The sequence below is a fragment of the Corylus avellana genome, chromosome 4, assembly GCF_965113065.1.
Source record: "Corylus avellana chromosome 4, dhCorAvel1.hap1.2, whole genome shotgun sequence".
NCBI classification, from domain to species: domain Eukaryota; kingdom Viridiplantae; phylum Streptophyta; class Magnoliopsida; order Fagales; family Betulaceae; genus Corylus; species Corylus avellana.
Genome location: NC_142493.1, coordinates 18,513,231 through 18,535,678, shown reverse-complemented (window position 1 = coordinate 18,535,678; position 22,448 = coordinate 18,513,231). Strand labels below are relative to the sequence as shown.

The following is a 22,448-nucleotide window of genomic DNA, read 5'->3' as shown; positions in this document are numbered from 1 at the left end:
ATATTTTTTTTTGAAGAAAACCAGATGTACGTATATATAAAAAAAAATTACAAATCATTATGTATATATATATATATATATATATATCGCTATATTTTAAAGTATTCTTCATGTATATGAATATTTATAAATCCTTCAAATCATTATATATATATATATATATATATATATATATATATATATATATATACTTCCTAATAATTTGTTCCCACAAAAGACCAAGTAGGTGTGAGGAGTAATGATCTACGTTACGCGGCGTGCGTGAACAGTAACGCACGCCGCTGACGTGGCTGCTGACATGGCACATGCCACGTCGTAGCCTCTGGTTTTTTTTTTTTTTTTTTAAAAAAAAAAATATCAAAACAAAACACGACTTCGCTCATCATTTCCCCCCACCCAAAAAATTTCCCCCCAAACCCATTTTCCCTCCACCCCATTCTCCCTCCACCCAATTTCTCTCTCCACCGGCGCCGGCGCCGGCTCCGGTATCCCACTGAAACCGGCGCCATGATCTGCTCTCCCCCACCGTCGACCGAGCCCAGAGAGAGAGACACGATCGTCTTCCCCCCACCCCAAAAAATTTCCCCCCACCCTCCATGGCTCCACCCCATTCTCCCTCCACCGAAAACTCTCTCCACCGGCGCCGGCTCCGTGATCCCACTGAAACCGGCGCCGTGATCTCCTCTCCCCCACCGTCGACCGACCCCTTTCCTTTCTCCATTTTTCCTCCCCAACCCCTTTTCTCCACCGTGCGTCCTCTCCTCTCCCCAACGTCACCGGCATTTTTGTTAGTGGAAACACTTTGATGGCTATCTGATCGGAAATGGTTTGTCCCGTTTGCTTAATTATGTGTGATCTCTTTTAGCTAGGTAGAAGCTACAATATTTAAATTTCTTTGTTGGGTACATTTTGGAGGAAGGGAGCTTTTATCCATTTGATGACTGAAATTCACGACTGTTTTCTAACCAATAAAATGTTATTTGTGCTGCAGGAATAAGGGGATATTTTTTGTACCCATTGATTTAAAGAGGCCTCTGTCCGATCAAGGTCCTTTCGACGTTGTTTTGCATAAGGTTAGTGATGATTTCTTTTGGAACTCCGCTTGTTGTTTAACTTTGTGAAGTTTCTTTGATTGTTGAGCTTTTCTTGTAGTTTTGTTGGTTGTCTATGGTGTTTTGACTATAAGCTGGTGACCAGTCTATTGCTTTGCCTTTTTTCTTTTAATGTGGATAATACTTATTTAATTTCTCCGATTTTCTCTTGTTGCGCTTGTTTTGGTGAGTTTGATTTCTCGTCCTCTCTCTTTGAGCTTGTTCTGGAAAATGGGGGAAGAGAAATGGTGAGCGTGAAGTAATATTATCATCTTTTTGGGTCTTTAGGAATTGAAAAGCTTATTTGAGTGGAAATTATTTCTGGGTGCTGAGATTTCAAACAAATTTTTAAGCACTTTCACTCTCAATTCCTTTAGTTTTCTCTTATATTTCTCTTCAGGGGCTATTCAACTTGTTGTAATTTTTAATTTAATTTAATTTATTTAAGATTATTGGTGCATTATTCAACTTGCTGTAGGTTTTGTGCATACATGTAGAATTTTCTGGTGTAATATTGTTAATGCTGATTTTGTGTTTTTGGGCTTGTTTTTCTTGTTTTTGTGCTTTGAATCAAGCTTGTTTATAATTGCTTCAAAAAAGAGAAATTGCAAAAGGTCACTCTATTATCAGTTCTAGCATATTTGGTTTCTTTTTGTCATCCTTTCCAAGAATCACATGGAGAATGTTTAGAGAGTTCTACACCGGTTGGTGTGGGATTAGTTGTGGGTTTGGATGCTAATTGGGCACATCTACCTACTAGCTTAAGTTTTTGGGTCCGATGATTTAGCACTGTCTCAATGTTTAGATACCTTGTACTCTCTACTTATTTATTGCAAATTTTAAGTAGTTCGGATGGTCAAGGGAGGACTTGCAATGGTCTAAGCTCATTTCGTAATGGGCTCATGGGTTGTTGAAGATACGAGGTTTTGTAGAGATGCTTGGGTTGGGTTATTACAAATTGATGTCTCATGGTGACTGGTCTTTATTGCATTTCTTGTTTGGTTGCTGAGAAATTGAAGGAAAAGAAAAGGCTTGTTCAGTGACTTTATCGAAAATCAAAATATTTGTGTAGGTTTTTAAAGTTTCTGCAATTTGAAATTCGTCGTAACAGTCAAAAGTTTGATTGTAAGAACTAATATTCTGTTAAGGATGCTTTGAAAATTTCCTGCCAAATTCAGCATGTGGATTTTCTTTGGTGTTGCAGGAACTATATATAGCTCATCACTTTTCCCCAATCGAGCACCAGTTGGAAGGGTTTTGCTTTTGAACTACATTGGAGGGGCTACAAATCCTGGAATTTTGTCCAAGGTATGACTGTTAGAGATGATTCACTTCATGGTTTTAGCGGTATTGCGGTGGTATGGATGGTTTATATTGGTCAAAAAAACAAACTGATTTTTTTCGTTAACTGTTAGGTGAGGGCATTCACCAATGACCGAATTTTGCAATTCAACTTATTTATCAAAAAAAGATAATTTGAAAGAAAAAAAAAAGAAAAGAAAAAGGAAGATTTTTTCTTTTTTCTTTTTCTTTTTCTTCCTTTTTTATTTTTTATATTACCTTAGTTCAAATATATGCTTAGATATTGCATGCGAAGATCAATGATTGGTCTAACTTTCAGTGGCATCATCTTTACAATCATGGAGCAATCATATTAGGTGTTTCCAAAGTGTTTTAGATTAATGCCTAATCGTGGGGTAGGAGTGAGTGAGGGAGCAAGCCTATGTGCCCATTTTTATCCCATACTGAGAAATTGTTAATGAACATGCATTGAGAGAGTAATGCAAATGTAACCATTTTTTCCTAGGCTGGGAAATAGACAATGATTTTGTGCTATTTGTAAATCTGAGTTATAATCATTGTAGCTTGCTTTGGATGCTCAAAATCATTAAAGAATACACAAACAAAAACAAAAAAGATGGTAGAAAATTTTGAACGTTTGTGTATTGTTAATGCTTACTGAAGCATGAAACACTTCTAAATATGATACATGATTCAATAGAAATGTGGTGCGTCATGTACATTCCATCATAATTGTTTACTTTTGATCAAAATTGGAGGCAGCCCCTTGAATTTATTTTCTTACCCCCCAGTAAGGAAATAAAGTGTTTTAATGTTTTATTCGTTTGACATTTATGGATGCAAATTTGTTTGCAGGTTGGCCAAACAAGGTGTTGTATTAGATTTTTCTAGTGTACCTTCTTTGGTTACTCTATCAACTAAGACGATTATATATAGATATTATTGCGGATATAAGTGATCTTCTCATAAAAGGCATAAGTTGAAGGTTTCTTTTTTTGAAACAACTTGATGGGGATAGGGGAAGAGAGCAAGCCTCCTAATCCTTCCAAACCATCTTCTTCAGCTCAGGTATCCTTGTCTTTTTCTTAACACCCTAATTATATTCTTTTACATTTTATTATTATTATTTTCAGGTGTTTTAAAGTATTGTCATTTACTTTTTCAGGAAATACCAACAACGCATTATTTTGATTGGTCGAGCTCCTTGCAGGTTCGTGATAAGAATATGTTTAGTTTAGTTTTTTTTTAAAGAACCAAAAAAATCATTATGACTATGAATTTTTTTCATTATTTATATGGATTAATTTCGGATACCCAGTGTTTCTTGATTATGCTTATTATTATCTTGGAGCTACGCAGGCCCCATTTTTTGCCTCAACAGTTGCTTCTACAACTCCCAACCCCTATCTATCAAGAAGCCAGGTGAATTATAGCTATGCTTTGGATCATGTAGATGCATACATTATGTATAGGATATAAGGTTCTTATTTTCTTTCTTGGTGATGTTTCAGCATCTGTTGATCCCACCATATGGGATGCCAGTTCCACCATATGGGATGCCAGTTCCATACCCTGGTTTATTGCCTCCATGGGGAGTTTATACTCATCCTAATATGACCACGGTAAACCTAGTCACTTATATATATTACAATGCAAACACGTGCTGCAATATGACCATGGTAATCCTAGTCACTTATATATATTACAATGCAAACACGTGCTGCACGTGTGACACGATTAAGCACATCGCTGCTGCGTATAAATATTGTAAAGTTTATGAATTTGTCATCTAAGTTTTTTCCTATATCTTCTGTAGACTCCAAACCCACTACATGTCAATATAGAGTTGGAAGGGAAGGGCCCCTATGGAAATGATCGAGTTTGCACTAAAAAATCCATGGGAACTCCTGGAAGCGCATGCAATGACAGTGCTTCACATTGTTTGTCTTCCCCTCTTGCTAATAGTGTTGATAGTGATAATGAGGGTACATTAGATGCAATTGAAAAGAATAATGAGAAACAGGTACATTATATCATGCATCAATAGGGTTTGGTTTCTCGATTGATCAGTTTGGTGTTTTACGTATGCATACGCCGTAATGATTGAAATATTTATTTATAGCATTAACTTTACATTGCTCTGTTGATATGTTGTTCTTTATTTGTTGTCTTATGAAAACGTGCCAATCAATGTAGGATTCTTATGGAAGTAAGAAAAGAAGGTTTCACCATATGGTTGCAGATGGTATTTTTCAGTTTCAACCTAAATGATTCTTGCTTATGTGTGACCATCTATATTTTCATCCTCTCTTGGTTGTGATGATTTTGTACTCACTATAACTTCCGCAGGAGCCAATACACAAAGTCACACTGTTGGGGCCATTGGTGAAGCTTTAGTGCCTCCTGCCTCATTACCACTTGTGATGGGATCTGAATCTGTAATGCCTGAGCAATTGATGCAGGTATTAATGTTAGAGGTTCCCCCCACCCTCCCAATTTAATAATCGTTTCACATCCCTATTCTCAATGTAAAGTATTTATATGTTGCTTCTAATGAAAATGCTACACTTACTAAAATTTCTCCATAAAATTCCTTTCCCAAATGATGTTTTAACATTTCATAAGATCTATTATTTTGGGAAATGTTTGACCATCTTATGGGATGGTGACATATCACTTGGAAACCAATTTTAGGGGAAACTTTTGGTAAGTGTAGTATTTCTCTGCTTTTAAAGGAGAGAATATATTACATGTTAAAAGTTGGCAATGGGGTTGTTATGAACCTAACAATTCTCTGCTTACATAGATTCCAAATGACGACGAGCCATTCCTTGAAGTTGCCCCTCAAATTGGTTAGTTAGTCTTTACACTCTTTTATTAATATCATTGAGTTTCTTTCTTATAGTAAATTTTATTCATTAGTTGTTGATTGTCATTTAGTAAATGTTGTGATTCCAATCTTGTTCCGATATGTTGATTGGGTAACTGTATTTTTTTTTTGTCATCTAGATGAAAATGAAGTTGTCTGTGATTTAGAGTTGGTAGACAAGGATGACAATGATGTGCAATCCAATAAGAAAGAAGCAGAACCGGAGGTAGGAATGAAGTTTAGTTCTGAAAAAGAACTAATACTATATTATAGGCGGTATGCTCAGCAATCGGGGTTTGGGGTGACATCTAAAGGAGGTAAAAATAATCCAGACGGGAGTCATAAGTACGTCACCCTCACATGTGCTCGTTATGGCAAGAAGCAAACTGATGCAATTAATATTCACAAGCCTAATCCGACAACGAAAACTGGGTGTAAGGCCAAGATCAATGCATCGTTCAGGGATGGAGCATGGTGTTTGACTACTGTTAATGTGAACCACAATCATTCTTTAAGCCCTAGTAAAACAAGATTTTTTCGATGCTATAGGAGGATGGATGATAATGTGAAAAGAAGGCTCGAATTAAACGATATAGCTGGGATAGGTGTGAGTAAGAACTTTAACTCTCTTGTTGTTGAAGGTGGAGGGTATGAGAATCTGTCATTCATGGAGAGAGATTGTCGAAATTTTATTAACAAGGCAAGACATCTTCGGCTTGGCAAAGGAGGTGCTGGAGTACTTTACGACTACTTTACTAGAATGCGAGAAATGAATGATGGCTTCTACGCTGTGATGGATTTGGACGACGACTCTAGGCTAAGGAATGTGTTCTACGCTGATGCACGAAGCAGGGCTGCATATAAGTATTTTGGGGATGTGGTTACATTTGACACGACGTATTTGACCAATATATACAAAATGCCATTTGCTCCTTTCGTGGGAGTGAATCATCATGGTTAGTCAATACTTTTCGGGGCCGGATTACTATCAAGCGAGGATACGACCACATTTTTTTGGTTGTTTGAAACATGGTTGAAATGCATGAACGGCCAAGCTCCAGTTGCAATAATAACAGATCAGGATAAGGCTATGAAAAGTGCAATTGCAAAAGTTTTTCCTAGAGCCCGACATAGATTTTGTTTATGGCACATTATGAAAAAATTCCCAGAGAAGCTAGGATCACATGCTCAATACAAGTGTGGCTTGAAGAGTGCCATACAAAGTGCAATCTACGACTCTCAAACTTGTGTTGAATTTGATAACAGTTGGCAAGGTGTACTGGAAAAGTATAATCTTCGGGACAATGCATGGTTGTGTTGGTTATATAGTGAGCGGGCTCATTGGATACCAGCGTATTTAAAAGATACATTTTGGGCCGGAATGCAAACTACACAAAGAAGTGAAAGTATGAATGCATTTTTTGATAATTATGTGAACTCCAGAAGCACGCTGAAGGAATTTGTTGACCAATTTGACAATGCTTTGAGGAGAAAGGTTGAGAATGAGAAAGTAGCTGATTTCAATTCTTTTAATGCCACCATTCCCTGTGTATCTCATTTTTCTATTGAGAAGAAATTTCAAGAACTTTATACCAATGCAAAGTTCAAAGAAGTTCGTTAGGAGTTTAGTTGCTTGATGTATTGCAATTGCTCTCTTATTAAAAGTGAAGGTGCAATTTCTACCTACGAAGTATCTGATGAGGTAACAGTTGATGATTACACGAAAGAGCGGAATTTTTGTGTTTACTTTAATGGAGATGAATGTGAAGTTAAATGCACTTGTGGGTTGTTTGAATGTAGAGGAATCTTGTGTAGGCATGCCCTTGCTGTACTGACATTAAAGAAAGTGAAATCTTTGCCCACAAAATATTTTCTTGACCGATGGAGGAAGGATTTAAAGCGCGCATATACTCTTATTGAGAGTAGTTATAATGTCTTCAGTTGCAACCCTGATGCCCAAAGATATGATTGCTTGTTGAAAAAATGTAGTGAATTAGCAACGCTTACATCAACCAGTGAGGACCATTACATGGATGCCATGCATTGTATAGACATGTTGCTAGCGAAATACAAGTGCTCAAGGTATGAACCCAGTCCACCCTCCCATGATATTCCATGCGCATCTTCCAAAAGTAATGAAGGCATTGATGGTGTAGTAGTGAAAAGTACCAAGGTTCTTAGTCCTATAGCGGTTAAATGTAAAGGCAAGCCACCATTCAAAAGAATGGTGTCTACAGTTGAAAAAGTCGTGACAAAAACAAAAAAGAAACATCAGAGTCACAACAATGCCAACCAGAAAGGGAGAAAAAATCAGGTTGCTTATTTTTCTTCCTTTTATGAGTGTTTCACTTATTCTTACTAAACGCGTGATCGCATACAAACATTTCAAGCATATTGTAACACATTTGGTATCTTTTTTAAATTGAAGGCTTGCCAAGGAATTCAAGAAAGGGAATTTAACACAAATGAAGCTCCAATGGCTTCAATAACTGACACTCAATATGATCGCATAATTGGAATGCAGGAAACTGCTTTTATTAAGGTAAACACACTTGAAGCTCCCTGCTATTGTCAACTTACTTTGTTCATTGTCATTCTCCTTTTTCCTTTTTCTTTTCTATTTTAATTTTATTCTTTAATAACTTATAACGGTTTTTTTGTTTTGCTAACTTACTAAGTTGATTTGCTGCAGGATACGGGTTTCAACCTATTTGAATAGGCGATTGAGCATGATGTTTTGTTTTTTTGAAAGCATTGCTCTTTTTTGTTCAGCTAATGCTTTAGTACATGTTACAAGAATTTTTTGGAAGCAGTGATGTTTTTTGGCTGATGGTGGTGTATAGTTTTTGCAAGTGTGGAATGGTGGGTGCATGGTTTTTGTAAGCGCTGAACATGTGGAATGGTCTACAGTATGAATTTTGGTTTTCACTTGTGGATTTCTGCTTACATCAGATATTCCAAATAATTGACACAAGGGCCAACATCTGCATAATTCTCTCACTTTGTAATTATGGGTTAAATAACCTTGAACCCATAGTTTTAAGTTTTCTGAACTTTGTATATTTATTCCCCTTCTCATGAATCATCATGCTCCGACTTGCCTTGTACTTGACATGGAAGGGTTTCTGAACTCAAACAGGCCAAAAAATAGCTTTATTTTCTCCTTTGTATGCCTGAAATCTATTATTTGGGAAGATGGGAAGGAAAATGCAGTTGATTTTTCCTTTTGAGGACAGAACTTGATTAAGTCAACCAATTACATTTACTTTATGCTTGGAAATGCTTATTTTATTACTTCTATTGCTGTGCAGCAACTGCTGCGAAAGTTAAACACTTCATTTTGCTTACCTCATTGGGAACAAACAAGGTTGGCTTTCCTGCTGCTATTCTAAAGTAAGTCTAGAAGTTTCCTCCTCACAATTTGCAGTATGTTGCTTATAGTTCAGTTTTCAACAAAAGACAAGTACTCTATGTATACTTCTTCATTAGTTTTCTTTTATTGATTGTCCTTCTCTTCTGCTTCTATAGTTTGTTTTGGGGGGTTCTGATTTGGAAAAGGAAGGCAGAAGAAGCACTGCTAGCCAGTGGACTTCCCTACACTGTGAGTGTTAATAGTATTAACTGCAGATAAGTTTGACAAATATGGGGATTTGTGGTGTCTGGCTACTCATTTAACAGTCTTTTTTCAGATAGTGAGACCTGGAGGCATGGAACGGCCCACTGATGCTTACAAGGAAACCCATAATATTGCCCTCTCACAGGAAGATACTTTATTTGGTGGCCAGGTGTCAAACCTTCAGGTATTCTTCCTGTACATTTTCCCTAAGTTGGCAATAATATTTCAGCCATGAGCACAACTCCTAAAAATGTTTTCTTTTTGACCGATTATGTATTGTATCATTCAATTCATTCAGTATTCAACAAGGCCCTGTTTATGTGACTGGAAAATGATTTAAAGCTCTCTGAATGTTGTCCTGCCACTCAATAAAAGCTGTAAAGGTGATAGCTAAGTTGCTGCATGCTCTCAGTTTCAAGGTTGAAACATTTTATAATTTCAGTAGAATCATAACGTGTGACCAGTCATCTTATCGGCAATTAAGGTCAAATGTAAACAGATATGGAAAAATATGGAATAATTTATCAATAGATAGTAAATTATGTTTAGTTTACTTGGCTGATTGGGATATAATTGAAAGTCCATATTCTTTGTGATTTTGTTCTTTTCTTTTTTTTTCTCAAAGATTCCCCCTTTGTTTTTTTCCTTTCCCAAGTATACTTGCTAAGGAATTAAAGAGAGAATTGGAAATGATGCTTTGGATCATAGGTTTCGTTTTTTCTTTTCCAAATTTGATTTGTGTTGCTAGGGAATGTTTTATATGTTGATTGCTTTCTTAAAGTTGAAAAACTTTACTCAGCTTATATTGCATGTTGTACCCAGAAGGAAGAAAACTTTTCAATTATATTGACAAAATAGTGAAACTGAAAGATCAAATGCTAAAGAGACATCTAATTTTTATGTACTTAACTTCATTTCCAGACCAAAAGAACTTATTGTAAGTGTGAATTTGTGATTTTTTCTCACATAGTGCTTATCCGTTTATGCTTAGATGCAAATTGTAACTATGCTGGATGTGCATTCTTACTACCTGCGATTCATACACTGCAGTGATTTATCACTCTGAATGGTGTCTTGTCATCTTTTACTTGCATTTCTATTTGTAAAACTAATTGTAGACATCCATATCTATATTTGGTGAAAGATACTTGTCATAATCCCATCAACAACAGAAGCAACTTCAATTGATGCAGGTAGCAGAGCTCATGGCAGTCATGGCCAAAAACTGCAGCCTTTCATACTGTAAAGTAGTGGAGGTAATTGCAGAGACATCTGCACCATTGACTCCCATGGAGGAACTTCTTGCAAAGATACCATCTCAACGTGCTGACATTTACTCTCGAAAGGTACTTTGACTTGTATTCCATGGACATCAAACATGCTTGAAATGAGTGGCTTAAGCTACTGAAGCAAAAATTTGAAAATTTGACTACTAGGGGTAATCTAAGCGGAATGTGTTTCATCATTTAGCTCTATCTACAGCTGTTTACTTAACTAAAATAATAAAATTCATTTACACTGGAGCCTAAACCTGATCTCTATGTTCCTTAATTGATTTTGTTCTGATTGTTATTGAGCTTTCAACTTTCTCATTATCGAACTCTTGTCTTCTAATGGTCTAGACTTTCTGCAACTCTTGTTTTCAAACTGTTTGAAAAGGAGAGCATATTGAATATCCTGGAGCAGAAATGGCTCCTCTCTTGTAGCCTCTCCTCCATATCCTGTCAGGAGATGATAAATCCTTTACATGGGGCTAAAGCCATGCTAAGATGGTGGTATAGGAATCTTAATGGATGGGGTTGGTCAGAGGTCCTGCTCTTAATTATGACCTATGGCTAGCTTAAGCTTAAAATAAGTGGTGATTTAACATAATATCAGGGGAGAGATCATTGGTTCAAACCATGTCTTTATAATTCACCTCTCATTTCAAATAAATATTCCATGTGTTGGACTTTACTTGTTAATGTAGAATTTGAGCCCACACTTGAGGAGTGTTAGAATATTAATTAAATGATTAAATTAACCATTTCTTATTAGCTTAAGATTTTAGGATAAATGGTAATTTAATAGCTAGGAGGTAGGGTGAATCATTGGTACCTTATCATGACTTCAATTATGAAAGATCAATCAATTGATTTTCCTATCTCATTGGATAGCTCACGAAATATTGCCAACTACTTTAGGAGCCAAAAAAAAATTACTTCCTTTTGGTGTTATCAGGATCCAGGTGCTGCAGCTGGGCCTGATTTAGCACCATCTAAGACTGTCAAATCCAAGGAAGCAAGCCCTACCATTGAGAAGGAGCCTTCCAGTGCAAAAGCGATGGCGAGGCAACCCCTCTCTCCTTATTTTGTGTAAGCAAATATTCATCCTGCCTATTATATGTTGCCTAAGCCATTTCTGATACTTTTCTGTTGAATCATAGATATTGGACAGTTTCTTTATGAGCTGATTTGATTTTGCTAGTTATGAGGATTTAAAGCCACCTAGCTCTCCATCTCCACCATCAAGTGGTTCCAAAGGAACTCCTTACCGTGCATCAACACCAGTAGAAGTAGTATCAACTACTTCTATGGAGATTGCTTTTATCATAAAGTAGATCTGCTATTATAATCTCCACTTTTAAGAATGAAGTATAAAATTTGGTAGTACAACTCTTTTTCTATGTTCAATCTAAATAGTAAAGGCTACGTTAAGTTTGGCAAAAAAAGTATGCTACGGGATTGCAGCCTACCAACAAGAATCAATTAAAAAAATGAAAACAAAGACGAAACAAATCCCTCCTGTAAGCAAATTAGTAACTGCTTCTGTAATTTTCAAAAGGCTTCTGTATGCAGCATATAGACGAATCTAGTGGTTGTGATGACCCTCAGTAATTCATGATTATGAAGATACCTATTTTAATGGCTTACACATCACGCATTGCTCTAGAGTTTATGTTTTTTTTATGTTCCTGGTGGATCTGTAATTTTTCTGGAGTATTGGATCATTTGAAAGAGTTTCTTGATGTGACATGAATTCGCTTTTCGATACTGAGTCTTTTCTCTTACTAAATTTTTAGATGCTTCTTTTTAGCAGCCTCCTATGATGGGTGGTGACATCTTTTACTTTTTGCAGATTAAGAGTCTTCTAGGGACAAAGGTTGAGTGGCTCTACTATATTCTTCAGGCATTCAACTCTGGTGATTTAGTTCGTTATCAGGAACTATGTCATGTGCACAATGCTGCTCTGAGGGCTCAACCAGCATTAGTTGAGAATGAGAAAAAGCTGGTGGAAAAGATAAATATTCTTTGCTTGATGGAAATTATTTTCAGGTTTAGCATTTGTCCTTTTTTTTTTTTTTTTTCTTTCTTTTTTGGGTTCTACCTTTGATTTGTGCCAGAGGAAAGTCTTTTCCGATACAATTGGCATAATTGATTAACTACTACATGTTTCCTTGCAGTCGGTCATCTGATGATCGAACTATACCTTTGAGTATCATTGTAGAGCGCACAAAACTTTCTATCGAGGAGGTGGAGCATCTTCTTATGAAGAGCCTTTCTGTAAGTCCCCATGCCCTTGAAATATTAATGAAGAGTAATTGAACTCTAATTATGTTCCTATAATCTGTAAGCAGTTAAAGTGTATTACTATTGTTCAAGCTCGTGTACAGATCTTGAATGCCAGCAACTGTATCTGCATTAAATGATACATTTTAACCTATAAGATGATTGAAAAATGACATATATCCAAAAATTAGGCATTAGAGATAGTTTGAAGCTTTCAGAAAAGTTAATTATTGGTAGCTGGATTTTGTTTTAGAAAGGTTTCATTAGACTAACTTCTTTTTTTCTTCTTGGTTCTCTTATAGAGTTTAGGCGGAATAACGCTGGAAAGAAGGCTAGAGCAGCGAAGGAAAAGAAGTGAAAAAGAGGAAACTGGAAGAAGAGCAACCAGGTGATGAAAGGGAAGAAGAAGAAGAAGACCAGGATGGTGAAGACTGAGCAAGAACATTGAATTTTACCTTATCAGAGAGGCAGAGATAAATTGCACTTGCTATGTTTTTAGTTAATAGCTTTAGTATGACCGCCATCCAACTATATCATCGATTCATCCGCTTCTTTTTTATTACCTAAAATATGCCTTAATCATAGTGATCAAGTGGACCTATCAAAATGCTCCATGACTATAAAATATAACTGGACAAAAAGGGCTTAAAGAAAGAGAAAAAAGAAAAATGTTGTTTCGAGTCATGCTTGTGAAGTCATAGATTGTAAATATAAATTGTTGTATCAATTAGCTCTCTAGCTTTTTAATTTTATCAATTAGGTCCATGAGATTTGCAGCGATATCAAATGTAGCCTTCCTATTTTGCTGTTTTAATCTCACCTACTTACAATTTACAGAGGAGACTAGACAGGGGTCGCCTTTGACTTTTTTTTTTCTTTTTTTTTTTAATTTTTTAATTTTTAGGTTAAGAAAAAGAATCTCATAAGCAATCGATTAGAAAAATTAAGAAAATAGAGACGGAATGACCTATTTGATATTATCTTAATCTCAAACATCTGTTTGAGGAAATTAAAAACCCAAGAATCAATAATTGCTAAAATCCTTGTCATGACAATACATTCCTTGCGACTTTACTTGATGACACGGACACCCTTTTCACAAAGCATGCATGCAACACACGTTTGTAGCAGCCTTGGTCTTCTATCACGTTTTTTTTTATTTTTTTTTTTGGACACAAATTTCTTTCAAATTGGTTTTTAAGTGTTATTCAACATGTTTGAATTTTTCAAAAATTAATGTTTTGAATCCTATGTTAGTAGAATGACAATAAATAATTGTTAAGAATGTTGAAAAAAACACGTGAAGAAGAAACTTCACTTCCTCCAAACTAGTTTATAGAAAATTTCTATCATTTATTTTTCCGAAGACCATCACCCATGCCTCAATCTCCCATGTTTCAGTTCATTTGCCTCAATCTCCCATGTTTTAGTTCATTTGCTTTCTTTTATAAGAGGAATGCTACACTTCTCAAATTTGTTCTAAGAAATTGCCTCTCAAATGATGCATTATCATTTCATTAATAAGTAATACATTTTCTAAAATAATAAATCACATGTAATGGTAACACATCATTTAAGAACCAACTTTTGAAAAAAAAAAAAAAAAAAAAAAAAAAAAAGGAAAGTGTAGCACTGTTCTATTTATAACAGTCCCCAAGATGAATTTGTGGAAATTAAATATTACTTTCTAATTAATAGCCTCCTGCATTCTCTAGTTTTTGCTTTTTAACAATGAAAAAAAAAAAAAGCCTTCGTTTTTTTCCTCTCATTTTTGGACGTTTTGTTTACTCTTCGAAACAGACTCCAGCCTCTCTCTGATAACCGAAAATCAACAATGGGATAAATTAAGCAGCTAACAAGAAGACTGACTAATAATGTTTATAAAAATGACTGAGTGAATTACAAGAAATAATACAACTACACACTTGCGTAAATAAGCTAAGGCTGTTAAATTTCAAATATATAATAATATTAAGTGCAGACACTTTCTGATGATATTTGGCATTTGAGAGGGGGCAATTAATACGGGCGATACCTGCGCCCACCATCATTGCCGTGTCTTCCCCTACTTGAACTGCCACTACTCTTGCTGCCACTCCCACCACCACCACCACCCCCACCCCTGCCACCACTTCTCTGATGTGAAGGTGGAGTATGCGGTTGTGCTCCTGGTTGTTGCCTGCAAAGATGAGAAGAAAAAGGCACAAAGAATTAGGATGTCATTTAAAGCAATCAATTTTTTCTCCATTTTCTTTCCCCATCTTGAAAGCAAGAATAACTTATGTTATTTATACCAAGAACCATCTACTTGCATTGTATATGGAACTAAAAAGACAATGGAAGTGGAGGTTCACTAGACCATATTGAGTCCGAGCCATAAACAGCGGTGGTTCTTCGAGTCGCTAGTTTCTATTTGGTAGCACATCAATCATACAGTTTCACTAGAAAAATTAGCCTCTTTTGGATTGTAAAAAGGGGTGTGAGGAGAGGAAATTAGTCCACATGTTCAAAACGGAGCTAATTTAGCAATATGTCATTTTCCTATCCTTCATTTTGTTCATAGGATCCAACCAAATAAGGCCTAGCATTTTCCATTAGGAAAATTAACTAGCCCAGGCCTAATCCTGGAGAACAACGGCGCCACAAGAAAAACACCTTTCAGTTCATGCTTAAGTAGTAATTAACTGAAAGAACCAACTGGCCAACTGGTGCACTTGGTCTTCACCATTGCTGGTATACAAGTACTTCGCATCAAGTGGAAGATCAAAGCAAAAGCAAAAGGATTGATGTTGAAACTCAATGAGTACGAGTTTATGGGTCCAAGAGACTGAAGAAAAATTTCCAAGTCTAAAAGTTCTAATTTATGATGCCAAAATCTGCATACAAGACTCTTTAAGTTACTTTCCATTCGAGGACGCTAATGAGATCTGCCACAAATGGTAATTTCTCCTCCCATAAGAATGGGATGAAGGGTGACAACGTACGTTCAAGATCAATCGAGTGCATGTGTAAGTAGCAACCCTACAATACCAGCCTTAGTTATACATGCATTCTCCCTCCCTCCCTCCCTCTGTCTCTCTCTCTCAGTGGTTCATCTCAATTGGAGATCAAATGCTAATAACACCTCCTTTTATACAGACAAAAAACATAGGTATCCACTATTGAACTAAACACAAAACAAGTAATGTAGAGACAAGTACATGAAACATGAGAGGAAGAATTTAGAAGAAAACATTTGCAGATGCACAATTAACAATATAATATCTGAATAACACTGTTTGTAGCAAAAGATGTATGAATGTGCTTACAGAACATATCCAATTCGTCCATCCGGAAGAAGCATTGGCATCATTGCCAAGCCAGGAGGAGTTGGTCCCCTCCCATACATCATGGGCTGCAAAATATGCACATCTAAGTATCAGAAAAAAAAAAAAAAAAAAAAAAAAAAATTCTAGAAATTATCGCTTACAAATGTAAGAAAGTAAACAAGATAAGTGAAATTTGTTGCTGTGGCATTCTAAAGCAAAGCATGTATAGTATGTATTAGCTTAATTTATTCAATTTTTTGTGTTAAGTAATTCGTGAACAAAATATGAATTTAAGCATTGACTAACATCCATTGGAAAAAGATTCTGGAACGTCCTTGGTTCTAGGGTATCACAAAGACTACAAACAGGCACTTTGGATAAAAAAAAGAGGGATCTGCCTTGATGATCCCTCTCTCCATTCTCTCAGCGCTCTTATTCTCGTTTCTTCAGCACACAAGAAAAGAGCGACTTCTCCCTTCATTTTCTCTCCATCTCTCTTGATTTTCCATTTTTTAGTCAACATTGATTCTTATCCTTGTCTTCTGTTTCTTTCCTAAAAATCTCCATCCTTTTAAAATCACATGAAGAACCTCATTTACTGAAGGTATATATTTGTTTCTATGAAATTCCTATAAATTGCTAATACATTACATAAAGAACCTCATTTTTTACAGTAGATGTTACCAACTGGCCCAATCTGTCTACAATCCTTCCAGACCCTGTCCATGGCATATGCAAGTTCTGTCTAGCCCCAGTATACAGTTAGCCATGCAGTGTATGTCCAAGGCATGTCAGCGGTGATTACTTGTTCAATGTGTGTTGGATGCTTGGACACCCCAACTTACAGAGATCCATGCTTATCATCCTTATCTATAATCCTCTCTTTTTTTGGGTGGGGGGTAAAAAACGAAAAAATAAATAAATAAACAGGAGTTCACGATGATTATAAATCACTTTTTTTACAATAATAAGACCAATGAAGGCAAAATATTAAAGAACTTCATATTATATGCATATTCTTCATATAAAGTTGTCCAAGGCCCTCTGAGCCCTCACTAAGGCTTGAAGCCAAGGCAAGGAAATACGCAATGCATCAATAGAACCTGGCATGAGGCCAGAAGCACCACAGCACCTAAATACACCAACACCCATAGCCATACTTGTATAACAAACATATGCAAAAAATAAAGATTGTACATTTGATATTTATAAACAAACAGCACATTAGGATGGCGTGAAAGCATATCTATCAGGCAAGGGCCAAAAGTAACTTACAAAGGCAACAGTTAATTCATGTAGAAGAAGCTAAAGCATGAAACCTCATGAACAAGGTGTCTGAAGGACATCATCTACATAAATATTAATCTGATAAAAACAAAAACACATAGATGAGTGACATAACACATTTAAACATTTCTCACCTGTGCAAAACCTGCAGCACCATATCCTGCACCAAGAGCACCATAGGGACTGCCGACCAAACCATAACCAGCACGAGGGGGATAACTTGGAAGCAATCCTGACTTCTGTGAATTTGATCCTCCAGACTTTTGATCTGCCTGTGGTTTTGCAAGAGAACACTCCAAAACTTGGCCTGAAATCAAAACAATCCCAAGCAACAGGTATGACTAATTTGATTGTATTCAGAAAAGCAACACACACTAAGAAACTAAAGCAATGATCACCATCTAATTCGTATTTTTCAGTATTCTTCAGTGCCTTCATAGCACTTGACCTCTCTCCAAAATGAACAAAACCAATTCTACTTTTTTCCTGTCCAGATTTTGCTGGTGGCAGAACCACTTTTGTAATTTTCCCATGATGTTCAAACAGCTTCTTTAACTGGTCTTGGGATACATTCTTTGGTAAATTCTTCACATATACAGCCTTCACCTGTATAAGACAAGGTTAAATTTTTCAAGAGCAAGGCCCTAACAATAAACTACAACAAAATTCGATAATAACCACTAGGTGAGAATACTAGTTTAGAGTGATAGAGGATAATGCCAAATGCATTCAAACAACTAAACAAAGAAAATCATGTGAACCAGGCACGGATCATTGGTAGTACAATACTGTAAGTGTATGTGATCCCATTAGAGTCACCTCATCAAGTTCATCATCAGGGTTATAGCTACAACATTTTCCCCCTTGAGGCCATAATATTTGCAGTATGCTTCAGCTCCAGCAAGGGAAAGAGCACCTGCTGGTTCTAAAATGCTCCTTTTCTCCTCAAACATGTCCTGTAACATGCAATAAGATTACAAATCCTTTTTTTATAAGTAATATTGTATATCAAAAAGAGCAGAGGGGCGCAACCCTAGTACAAAGGGAATATACAAGAGAACGCCTAAGACGAAAGAGAAAAGAGAACAAAGAAATCAGAAAAGCAAATCCTAAGAGTTGAACTGCCATGTATCTTTTTGAGGGTTTAAGCTCTCTATTAAAATGTAGAACACAGAGTTTCATCTACCACACTATCTTACACGGTTACAAACTTCAATGCATAACCATTATTTAGAAACAAAGAAGCTTGTACACAATCTAAAACAAGAAAGTAGCCTCACCTTTATTGAGGCACATATAGCGTCACGGCTTACAAGGACTACACCATCTACCAATTCCTTGCATATGCGGAAAGGTTCTTCACCAACTTCTTTGACAGCAACACCATCTGCAAAACCTCCAACCTGGTCTAATATCACTCGTTGACCGTGATGTAAAGATAATGCCCTTGCATTTGCATCAGAGGGCTCCACCCCAATAATCTTTACCTGTATCAAATAGCACAAAAACTAACATAAAGTTCCTCATTTTAGCTCACACCCATTTCGAAAACTCACAAGAAAGTGAAGAAACCATGATTCCTTACTCAGCTAAAATGTCCAAAACATAGAATATAGAACCAGTTCAAGTAAATCGTAATACTATGAACATGAATTCATAGTTGCTACTTTCAGTGCCTACTTGGTAAAATGATGCTTAAAAAGAAGAATATTACAGAAAAAAGGCACTTTGGGGATGCATTACTATTACCTTGAATATTGAAGCCCAATAGTAGTCATAACGGCACCGAAACTTACTTCTCTCAAGGGGGTAAAACACATGCTTGGTTTTATAATTGAACAGTCCAAGTTCACAGGCCTTAGCGGACCTAAGATCCACACCTTCAAGCAAATTATACTTTATTACAGCTCACATGATGCTTAGAATTTTGAAATGAGATGAAATACTTGATCAAATGAAACTTACACAGAGTAAAAGTGTAACAAGTAATGACATTCTCAAAACAATAAAATGAAACAAAATGGACATAAACTATATCGCATGTGTTTACCTAATCAGAGTTCATATTTTCAGAACAGATTGATTATGGTAAATTTAAATGCATTAACTGAAATTCTGTTTTTCAATATTATCTTTGATCCTCTTCAAGAAGGTGAAAAATCACTTATCTCTCATTAATCAAAATTAGTGCTGCAAATATCAAAAAGTTCATATGTATAGTGTCACAGTTTCCACATCCAATCCTAAGATCTAATCTTAGATCTACGGGGTGGAGACAATGGAATTAAAAAGTAGTGCTGTATAGATCAAAAAGTTCAAATGTGAAGTATCATAGTTCCCATGTCCAATCCTTAAGGTCTCATCTTAGATCTACATGCTGAAAAATCAGTTTAAGATAAGCCATGACATGTGAAATGTCCAATAAAATTAGTTGCAAAGCATCAGCGGTTTGAGAAAATGGAGCAAGTGCATCAATCATCAAGAAGAAAGAATAAGGTAGTCGCAAACACAAGAATGGTTTAAAGAGAATAAAAAACAATAACAGGAAACATACAACAGACATAAAGTTCATCTGCTACACTTTACTTCATAAGACAGCACATGACCACCACATCAAAAGTGTACTGAAACTTTAAGAGTTGCATAAGAAACCACAACAAAGAACAACAAACGTCCTACAACTATAGTTGTTTTTCAAGATTAACAATTTGACATAGTTTCCATAGCTAATTCCAAATAGACGGCTTGTGTTAACCTTCCCAAAAACCCAACTTAACACAGTATGATATATGGTGGAGAACCTCCTCTCAGTCATCAGAAATGGGTTCAACAAAACCACGACAGAACTTTATATCACTGTAACAGCAGTGCAACTGTATCATGCTTTGTTTCAAAAACATGTAACTGAACTCTTTCCCTATTTCTCATTATCTGACAAGTTCACCGATGTTTCAACTTTTGCTGACATTGTCAAAAACATAGTTTAATAGTTCTCATAATTCAGCACACTATTAAAAGTAATATTTTCACAAGTGGGCCTTCAGCTGTTCAGCACTACCAGCTAAACCTATGTTTGGTTCGCGAGAAAATTAAGGGAAATTAAATGGTTCATAATTACATCCCATCAAACCAGATGTAAGTCAAATCAGGCACAAATTACAATTCCTTTTGCTAACATGCATTTTCTAAGCATTCAAAGCACCAAAACCACACAAAAAACAAAAAAAAAAGTACATTTTTAGAAGACTCACTACTGGAGACTATCTTGCATTGAGAGGGCACGGAAATTGGGCTGCTAATTTGTGAATTCGCGGCGAAAACTGCTACAAAGCCAACCAGAAACAACATGGAAAAGAAGATAATGATAGGGAAGAGAAGGGCCAGCCAAGACTAACCAAAGCTTAAAGCCATGCACATTTTGGCATAGGTCACTCAACGTCCAAACCAAATTACATATGATTGAAAGCTTTTGTTCCTCATGCACATATATGACACATGGCAATGATTCCAATCTACTAAATTGATTACATTTTGAAGTAAGATCAGCTTCTTATATAGGCTAAAGAGGTCATAGTTGAATTCATTTCAATTTCACCTATTCAACAAAGGTATGTATGAATTGGTAGTTTGGTACTCACAGCGGAAAAGCAGAAGGGTGTTGCAGAACCAAAGGTCAAGAGAGGAGAAGCCAATGATTTCCCTAGCATAAAGAGAAAAAATAACAAAAACTAAAAAAAGTTAGAATGAGACAGTGAATGATTATAGCTATCTGCAAAGAACTATTTAGCATTCAGAGCCCAAGACATTTAACTTCACATCTGACCTTTAGTTAATTATAAAAAATAAAAAATAAAAACTAAATTCTCATACATATCCACTATCAATCTTTTGGTCAAAAAACTTCCTTTAGATTTTCACAGCCTAACTAATTTAAGTTCAAAGATGTTGCACAACAACAAATCCATAGAAAGAAGCTATTTTTTCCTTTTGTTGTTTAAGATGACAAATCACTTCTACTACACAGAAATGAAACAGTCGAAGCAAATCCCATTGGCCAAGACTGTTAGCAATATTTATTACCTAGTCCTTTTTTAACGTCACCAAAAGAAAGAAAAGAACAACTTTTGACGATGGGTCAGCCACAATGACATCCTGCTAAAATCAAATTCAAACCGCAAAACTGCAAAAACCCATCAATCTTCATTCATCACCCTTTCAACAACACTGCCCCCAAGCTCCAAGACCTTCCAACATGTTCCATCATTTATGAGATCCCTACAAGAATTTAAAACACTTAACCCTTAACAATATAAAAATGAAAAAGAACAAAACATGCTAAATAACTGCAATAATTGATTTGGAAATACATGGTAGGAACGGTAAATAGATAGGTACCTCTTGTAGTCGAAAGTGGCGTCCATCTATTCAACGCTTAATAAAACCATACAAAAATCATTCCACAAGTTCAGTACTTACAAAAACCATACACCATTCCAACTATTCCATACTTACAAAAACTATACACCATTCCAACTAATTGATACTACAAAAACTGTACACTACCATTAAACAACTACATACTCAAAAGGTAGTATCATCTACTAAAAGCACTAGTTGAACAAAAAAGAGACGTGCTTTCAAAAAGAAACAAAACAGCATGTTCAATCGCCTAGTTGAAGAGGTTGAAACTTGTAGCCTGCAGCAAAACAAATTTATAAGTTAGCAAATTAAACAAACTTGCCTAAATTATAAAAAGCTTTAAAAAAAAAATACGGGAGACAAGCAAGTAAATAATTTCTTTTCACAATGGACAAAAAAATATATATATATTGAGACTAGGAGAGAGACACAAAAAAATCTAGGTTCTTATAAGCAAAACATTACACAATCAAAAGTGCCACCACCATCAGGTGCTAATGCCAACTTCTCCGTCCCAGCTGCAATAAGCTTTGTGATTTCTTGTGAACCCTACAAGCATTTAATAGTTTTTACACTTACAAATGTATAAATCAAAGGCAATGGAGCTTCTACAATTTAATGTGTACCTGAGCCATTACACTATCTTCAGTTCCAATTTCCCGACCGTGATGAATACAAGTTGTCGAATTCAATGGAACTTCACTTGTATTCATTCCTTCTTCTTCTATTGATTCACAGGTCTTCAATTAAATAAAGTACCAAATGTGTTACAATATGCATGAAATTTTTGTGGATGCAAAACCAATTTTAATAAGCATAATTTAGCACACGTAAAGAAAGAAAAATAATGAGAAACCTGATTTTTTCTTCTCTTCTGTTTCGCAAGGAATTTATTCCATTGTTTCTTTTTTGCTTGTTCCACAATCCTTTTAGCTATAAGCACCTTCCTTTTTGATAGTCGCACCTTCCTTTGAGTTGCCACACTACCTTCATTACGTGTAAAGAATG

At 35.9% G+C, this 22,448-nt stretch overlaps 3 protein-coding genes and 1 long non-coding RNA gene across 4 annotated transcripts; 2 read left to right on the top strand and 2 right to left on the bottom strand.

Annotated features, from left to right (window-relative positions):
- The first annotated feature begins 3,252 nt into the window (after positions 1–3,252).
- LOC132172200 (protein FAR1-RELATED SEQUENCE 5) lies at positions 3,253–7,131 on the top strand. The gene is given in 10 exon segments (XM_088515441.1): positions 3,253–3,461; positions 3,559–3,603; positions 3,753–3,815; positions 3,905–4,015; positions 4,210–4,416; positions 4,590–4,638; positions 4,743–4,855; positions 5,200–5,245; positions 5,403–6,596; positions 6,599–7,131. Coding segments are annotated over 10 exon segments (1,977 nt in total). The 5' UTR covers positions 3,253–3,401; the 3' UTR covers positions 6,688–7,131.
- Positions 7,132–8,272: 1,141 nt separating this feature from the next.
- LOC148586408 (protein TIC 62, chloroplastic-like) lies at positions 8,273–11,726 on the top strand. The gene is made up of 7 exons (XM_088515618.1): positions 8,273–8,276; positions 8,511–8,655; positions 8,791–8,863; positions 8,952–9,062; positions 10,072–10,224; positions 11,099–11,232; positions 11,345–11,726. The coding sequence occupies exons 1-7, from the start codon at positions 8,273–8,275 to the stop codon at positions 11,475–11,477; spliced, it is 753 nt and encodes a 250-aa protein (XP_088371744.1). The 3' UTR covers positions 11,478–11,726.
- Positions 11,727–14,279: 2,553 nt separating this feature from the next.
- LOC148586407 (heterogeneous nuclear ribonucleoprotein Q-like) lies at positions 14,280–18,564 on the bottom strand. The gene is made up of 8 exons (XM_088515617.1): positions 18,559–18,564; positions 18,335–18,508; positions 18,221–18,231; positions 17,841–17,910; positions 17,420–17,627; positions 17,156–17,328; positions 15,735–15,820; positions 14,280–14,605 (listed from the first exon to the last, which is right to left on the bottom strand). The coding sequence occupies exons 1-8, from the start codon at positions 18,562–18,564 to the stop codon at positions 14,446–14,448; spliced, it is 888 nt and encodes a 295-aa protein (XP_088371743.1). The 3' UTR covers positions 14,280–14,445.
- Positions 18,565–21,652: 3,088 nt separating this feature from the next.
- Positions 21,653–22,171, bottom strand: LOC148586406 (uncharacterized). Its single transcript, XR_015911839.1, has 3 exons — positions 22,067–22,171; positions 21,906–21,989; positions 21,653–21,717 (listed from the first exon to the last, which is right to left on the bottom strand). It is a non-coding gene; the product is annotated as an uncharacterized LOC148586406 (long non-coding RNA).
- Between the last annotated feature and the right edge of the window lie 277 nt (positions 22,172–22,448).

Coding starts and splice junctions, on each gene's coding strand:
- LOC148586408 (XM_088515618.1), top strand. Junction 8,864..8,951: donor CCAGTGGACTTCCCTACACT/GTGAGTGTTAAT, acceptor GTCTTTTTTCAG/ATAGTGAGACCTGGAGGCAT. Junction 11,233..11,344: donor CCCCTCTCTCCTTATTTTGT/GTAAGCAAATAT, acceptor TGATTTTGCTAG/TTATGAGGATTTAAAGCCAC.
- LOC148586407 (XM_088515617.1), bottom strand. Junction 17,628..17,840: donor CTGATGATGAACTTGATGAG/GTGACTCTAATG, acceptor TGTCTTATACAG/GTGAAGGCTGTATATGTGAA. Junction 17,329..17,419: donor TGAAAAATACGAATTAGATG/GTGATCATTGCT, acceptor TTTTGATTTCAG/GCCAAGTTTTGGAGTGTTCT.